This window comes from Centroberyx gerrardi, chromosome 8, assembly GCF_048128805.1.
Source record: "Centroberyx gerrardi isolate f3 chromosome 8, fCenGer3.hap1.cur.20231027, whole genome shotgun sequence".
NCBI lineage: Eukaryota > Metazoa > Chordata > Actinopteri > Beryciformes > Berycidae > Centroberyx > Centroberyx gerrardi.
In genome coordinates this window covers 13,109,312-13,116,811 of record NC_136004.1, presented here as the reverse complement: position 1 = coordinate 13,116,811, position 7,500 = coordinate 13,109,312, and the positions used below count along the sequence as shown (strand labels likewise).

General features: G+C 42.6%; 1 protein-coding gene across 1 annotated transcript in view; it reads right to left on the bottom strand.

Moving 5' to 3' along the window:
- The window catches only part of cemip2 (cell migration inducing hyaluronidase 2), a 35,066-nt gene that overhangs the window by 14,250 nt on the left and 13,316 nt on the right, over positions 1-7,500 (bottom strand). The window contains exons 6-10 of the mRNA XM_071923725.2: positions 6,661-6,852; positions 4,996-5,165; positions 3,235-3,447; positions 1,783-1,988; positions 216-285 (exon numbers count right to left, since the gene is read on the bottom strand). Coding sequence (XP_071779826.2) covers positions 216-285; positions 1,783-1,988; positions 3,235-3,447; positions 4,996-5,165; positions 6,661-6,852 — 851 coding nt within the window. The remainder of the gene's footprint in view (positions 1-215; positions 286-1,782; positions 1,989-3,234; positions 3,448-4,995; positions 5,166-6,660; positions 6,853-7,500) is intronic.

The window sequence follows — 7,500 nt, the reverse complement described above, 5'->3', positions numbered from 1 at the left end:
AGCCTGTTAAATCCCATTTTATTGGAGGATCACATTTTTATGAGCATGAAAATCTTTAATTTAAGTTCAGGAACACCTAAGCCAGTGTAGCTTCATGTAATATACTACGAGCATCAGTGAGGGTCTCTTCTTGCTGGTTGATTCATTTCTTTATTAATCAGTTATTAAAAGTTATTTTGAAGCTGTTTTTTTTAATATAGCTCTAATATTATTACCTGAGAACCAGCAGCTGCATTGCTGATGAGGTTGTTATTGGGGTTGGCAATCCAGAATGTTGAAACCGCCCTGGAAAACACACACACCCCACACACACACACATGGACACAGACATACACAAACACACGCACACAAAAGCAGGAGAAGATATTAAAAGGGCTGTACCCTGGCATATCAGAGACTATTGACTAATGAGCAGAGAGAGATCAAACAATCCTGCGATCCTTCAAAATTCCTTCAATAATCCTCCTCTCCAACATAAACCCTGGATGGGGACAGCGCTGCCAACACACACACACACACTCCTGAAAACAGACTTTGCTGCTTCCCTTACAGAGGCCCTCTTCTTGCTCCTACGACAACACAAAAACATCCCATAGAGAGGCGAGGTTGTTATTGCATGGATAAGACCACTCCGCCGCTATCTCACTCACACACCACCACTAAGTTACAGTTTCTCTCTCACAATGGACATGGACCCTCTGTCTTCTCTCAAAGTTTGTATGCACTATCTCACCCATCTTCCCACACGGACTTCAGTACCCCAGGCTTACTCACATACCTACACATTTGCACATGCAACAAATCATTTGTGTTCATTTGGCCATACTGTTTTCGAAGACAAGATAGTTGCTCAATGTCTTTATGTTTCCCACATGACTATCAAGCTACTTTAGAATATAAAGACAATAGCAATTACAATAACAATTGTTCTGTGTGCTTGGCAAGCATGTCTTTGCTATTATCTGTCATTACTATTATCCTTAGACTAAAGAGCCGCCAAGCCCCGCAGTTCCTAAATTAAAGCTGTGGCTGGCTACCATGGATGGATCGATTAGGTATTTTATATCAAGAGATACTAAGAAATTGTCTCTTACTTGCACTCAGTGCTAGATGAGGGCGAACCTCCTTATGTACATGATGTTTTTGCAGAAAGTCTCACTGCTCTCTCTACAACAGCAATATCACTACAACTACAGTATAACTTATGATATAATAAAACCCACACAGCAAATCTTTCAGTGTTAATGAGTGTTGATGTTTCAGTGACAATTATTTTATTATCAAGTGTATAAGTGTTGATTGGTGTGTTGTTTGTCCACTCATAGAGCTGATATGGCTCTGGGGCGGCTGTTCAAAACTGTCAGAAGTATTGAATTAACTCTGATGGATGTGGACTTATATAAACACTGGCACAGTGTTGATTTTTATCCTCTCAGAGTTAAACTGACACTGACGTTTTTGCTGTGCAGTTTCTTATTGGCCCTCCATGCTCACTATATGTATAGCCTTTATACACCTCTATAGACCAAGTCCTAGATACTCATTGCTCTGTACATATTGTACATGCTCTATTGCCACACCTACAACCTCACACCTACTAAGTCCCTATCTTTACCTATTACTGGATTACTCATTACTGTAGTGTTGGATGAGGGAGTGTAGCCCCTCATAGACCTTGTCCTCGATGCTGGTGCAGAGAATCATTCAGTCACTCTTTCTCTACTTGCTCTGTACCCATATCTCTAACCCAAGATATACCAGGTCACAGTCCTAATCTCTTACTTGCACTCTGTGCTGGGTGAGGGAGTGTAGCCCTTGTAGACTTTGTCCTTGATGCTGGTGCAGAGGGTCTCGTTGCGGTCGGTGGGCAGAAGGGTCCCGGGTCGGGTCAACAGGCCCAGGTTGTGGTAGAAAGTGTTCCGCTGCTCAATCCCATCCTCAAGGAAGAAACAGTGACCCAAGGTGTCGTAGCCCACGGTGTGCTTCACCTGGGTCAGAGAGAGAAGACCGCAAAGAGACACAAAACAGAAAAATGAACAGAGAGCCAGCCAGAGGATTTGAAGGGCAGAGTTCCTTCACTTGCAGAATAAAACTTAAAGGAGAAGAAGTATACATTTTTAAAAGCTTTTAAATGCTTTTAAATGTAAATACCTTGGAAATACAGTATGTTTATATTCTTAAAGAAAGTTTAAAATCCAAAGCACCTCAAGGAAATATACAGAAAATGAGGGACATCAAGAAAGGGCTAAGTGTACATAAAAGTGTATGTTTGTCCATCTTAGAATCACTGACTTCCAGTCATACTGAAAAAAATCATTGTACATTCCAGCTGTCAGATGCGTTTGCCTCTTAAAATACTTAAAATTCCTACCAGACAGAAAAAAAAATTCTAAGCACTTTTCTGCTTAGAATGCAACATACTTCATCAATCTAGACTGAAACTTTGTGGTGAATGATGGTATGAAGAGAGTTGCTGAAGAGGGTACACAACAAGATAATATTAACATTGTCCTTGCGACAGAAGGGAAACAGGAAAAACAGTCGAGTCAAACAATGTTATCCGAAAGTTAGTAAATTCCATTTCCTCAATGCAGCTAGGATGAATGCTTTCTATCCTCAAGGCCTCAAGGACAAAAGTTAACCCATCACCGTTTGACGTCAAGAGGGGACATAACACACACACACACACACACACACACACACACACATGCAAGCAATCTTGTACAGCACACACAAACATAGAAACACACAGACACACACACACACAGACACACACACACACACACAGACAAAGACATTGTGATTTAACTGTTTACTAGACGAACTTGTGTGAACATGAGAGGTAGATTCTTTCCTCATGTGATTTCACTTATCTAACAAAGTCAATAAAAACATCTGCCCAAGGTAAGGAACAAATATCATTCTACCTCTCTCCAAAGAGACTGTAAGACGGAGGATGGTAGGATGGAGAAAAGGATAAGATGGGAAGGACTGAAGAGAGAGAGATTAAGGAGAAGAAGGAGAAGGGAGAGGAAGAAAAGGAAAGGCGGAAAGAGGCCATTACAGTAATCTGGTGATGGACGCTGTAATTGATGTGCATTTAACAGCCAGCATCACATGGTACTCATTAGCAAGAGCTGTCTCATACATCCTCCAAACATACCGATGTGCCTACAGCTCTCTTTTCATCTTTCTCACAGACATTACACACACACACACTCTCTCTTTACTAACCAGCAGTCCGTTGGTGGCATGGATGCTGAGGCAGCGAGAGAAGGAGTGGTGTATGGCGAGTCCATCCACATAAGTGGGCTCCCAGTAGCCTCCCCTCTGGTCGACGTCCCCGCACAGGTGGAAGTGGAGGGGGTAGCGGCCTCTCTCTCCCTGCTGGCCCATGTTCCTCAGCTCCACCTGGGACAGATGCACCGACGAGAAGTTCCCAAAGATCTGAAGGTGGAGGGGGGAGAGAGAGAGAGAGAGAGAGAGAGAGAGAGAGAGAGAGAGAGAGAGAGAGAGAGAGAGAGAGAGAGAAGAGGAGAGAGAATTTAAAATCGATTGAGTAAAAACAGTGAGCTATTATATACCACAAAGTAAATAACGCTGGCCTTGCGGAGGGTAACACAAGGTTCGTATTATGTCTCAAAAGTAGGCTAACTATTTATCCACTCCTGTCCCATTGCAATGTTTGGGTCTACAGTGTTATTCTCTGTATTTGTCCATGGTCCCAGTGGGATATGAACTATAGCACTCTTGGCACCGAGCTCCACTGAGTCAAACCGGACCAAAGCCACTGATGTTCCTCTTGATGAATAGGAGACGTGTTATAGAGGCATGAATTAAATGCTAAATATGCACAGGGATGCACACACGCAAAACACAAATGAACATAATAAACTTAAATATCAATGTCAACAAATAAACCGAGACACACAAATACACTGTACAATGCTCTCTTGGAGGTCTTTTGTGGGTACGGCATAATCCACACTGTCTGGTTCCTGTTAAGGAGGTATTGGCCAATCCTTCCAGCTAACTGTAACTCATCCACTTCATACACACACACACACACACACTGTACATACCAGCCAGCTCTCTCTCTCTCTGACACACAAGCACCCAGAAACCTCTCTCTCTCTCCCTTTCTCTCTCAAACACACGCACACGCACACACACACACACACACACACACACACTGTACATACCAGCCAGCTCTCATTCTCTCTGACACACACGCACCAAGAAACCTCTCTCTCTCCCTTTCTCTCCCACACACGCACACACACACACACACACACACACACACACACACACGGACACCAGACTGGTAACTGATGAGCAACAAGAGGGTTCATTTCGTTGAGCGTAAGGGGGTCAGTTACATAAAGCCTGAGGAATGTTACTGTGTATTTACCACCAAAGTGAATGAAATTGTAACAATCACTAACCAAATGACAGTGAATAAGTGAATAAATATACATTATTATATACAACGCACACATGGAGGTCAGCTAACCTGTGATGCTCCTGTTGTCACTGTGTTTGACCTTAATCTGTCTGCAGTGCTTCACTGTTCACAATGGAGATTTATAGACTTTGTGTCTTATGAAGAATAAGTGGCATCCAAGCAAATGAGAGCTTGGCATGAGGAGAGAGAGATGAGACGGAGAGAGAGAGAGAGAATGGGAGATTAGAAGTGAGAGAACTAGGTCAAGAAAGAGAAAAGGAAAAGAGCTCTTCACATAACGTACTGAAAGGGAACATGAATACTCTCCCTCATTAAGGACGGTGTATAAATATATAATGTATGCACCCTTTAGCTCAGCAATATGGAAATCGTCACGCAGATTATAGCAGACACAGTGACCTTAAATGAGGATTTTTAAGTTATACTGAAACACGCAGACACATACATCAGCAAAAACAGACACGCGGCACAGTCTAAACACAGAGCCTATGCTGTAAACACACACATGCGCCACACACACATACACACACCTTGACGTGGCCTCCGTAGGTGTCGTGGCTGTAGAACTGGCACCCGTTGTTTCCATAGCAGGAGTTTTCCATTTCTCCGTAGATGAGAATGTTCCTGGAGAGCAGAGCCACTTCGGCACGCATGTCCACCCCATCTACGATCTCTCCGACATGGTTATACTGAGGCCTCCCTGCCGCACACACACACACAGATTCATGGTGACACATTACAGCTTACATGCACACCAAGAGGTGGAAGGGGCTCGATGATAAATCTGAAGAAAACCCTGGTACAGCATTGGACAAAGCTGATGAAAAGATGCAAGTCATTACAAGTCATTGAAAACAAATGTCAGTCTCCGCCATGCGTCTCGTCCAGAGAAAGCAGAAAGAAAATAAACACTGAATAACAGCACAGCAGATATGAAATCTAACAGCAACATTCAACACCATTTGGCTTGAATTTGTTGTGGAACATTCCTCAGGTGGTACAAGACAAACTGCTCAACCTTTGCCGTTAAAACAAAATCAAAATGTTGCAACAAATGGGTAGTGGCACTTTAACTAAACTGAGGTATTTTATTTCTGAAAATGGCGTGGCTCCAACTGCCAACCACAGGAAGTATGCTCAGCAGCACATACACAAACATAAACAGACAGCTACCCACACCCAAAAAAACCCCAATCAAAATAATAGAGGAGTAGAAACACAAACTAATCAAACACACATGAAACACAAAATAATCAGCTCTTCGACGATGCAAAAAGCAGCCACCTTGCCCATAGGGTGCAGCTGCCACTGAAATTGCACAGCACTTCGCCAGCTGCTCAGCCCTTCCTCACGGCAAACACACAAACCCAGGAACACACACGCTAATACACCCTCCTCTCCCTTCAGGAAGGGAGTTGGTAATTGTTGACAACAGAGGAATGAGCTGAGGAAACATTGCTGACAGACAGATGGACAGAAAATAACAGAGTATTAGAGAATGACACGAGGGGAACAGAAGAAGGTAGGGGAGATAATGTTTTCAAATCCGTACAAGCTGCTCTTACTATCAAAACATAAGCTGACAATCTCTTATTAGCTTTTGTTAATCTTACATCACCGTAACAGCTGAACATAACATATGATCCATCTGATCTCAGGATTAGCGGCACTGCATCTGCTAATCAAATCAATCAACTGCAGTGACAACTTGGTGTAAGATCTTATCAACTTGCTGGTTCCACTGGTATGACATCAGCCTGGAGTCTCCAAATGAACTTTAATCTAAAATATTCTGTCCAAAAAACCTGTGTAGCTTTGGATAAGTTGATATTTACATTGATTGACATTACAGGTACATTTTGAGCTATCACCTCTTATTTTAACTCGTCACAATATTAAGTAAAAAGACCAGACATTCCCCTGTTGTCCATCACGCTCCATTTCCCACATCTCTTCCTTACTCTCTCTCTCTCTATCTCTCTGTCATTTTACATTTTTTTGCTGGTGTACAGTGATAGCCCTCTGTTTATAAATGGTGGAGTCAGATTACAAGACACACAGACAAGCAGCAGAGGACAAACACACACACTCATACCCCCTCCACACACACACAAAACCAACTTTAGCTCACTGGAAGCCACACACACACACACACACACACACACACACACACGCACCGCTATATCCTCTCTCACCTTGTATCCTGACCTGCCTGCTGGTGCAGTGAGGGCAGGGCAGCAGGGTAAACTCCTCAGCCTGGTGCATGGAGTAGTCTGTACTGGCAACCACAATTTGATCCCCGGGTTGCCAGGTCTGCTGCACCTCATCCTGCAGGTTCAGCACCACCTGGTCCACTGCATCCACCTGGAAGCCTGAGATGGGGAAACCTGGGGGGAGCGAACGACAACAGCAGCTTTATTTAATAGAAACATGAGAGGCAGGGAGATCTGGAGTGCAGAATAACACTAAACAGAGCAAATTGCTATTTCCAATAACTATTGAGGAAAACCTTTATCTTCAACATTGACACCCATGGCTTTTTTTTTTTTTTTTTTTTTTTTTAAATTGTACAACAGAGTTTTATCAGGTCTCATAGGCCATAGCCATAAAGGATCTTGTAAATCCTCACAAGAAAAGGGAAAGAAAATCCTAATAGAAGAACAATAGAGTGACAAAAGCCTCAACCCTCAGATGGAGAGACAAGACAATTAGACAATAGAGAACAAAAGATGAATAGTAATTTGTACGTATTTCGACACCACTGTGTATTGAAGGGTGAAGTGAACAGTAATTTATTTCCACTGAATAGTAATTTGTTTCCACTGAATAGTAATTTGGATCCTGGCTGCTGTATGGCTCATTAACCATGGACACATTTAGTAAAGAAATACTAATTCTGAACGAATATCAGGGAAGAAATCTGTATATTTATAGCAATTATTTGTACTGTTCAGTTGTAGACAGTGATCTAAACCTCAACCCTCTCTACCTATCAACCAAAACATTAGGTAATGTGAGAAAAGGATAGAACTTCA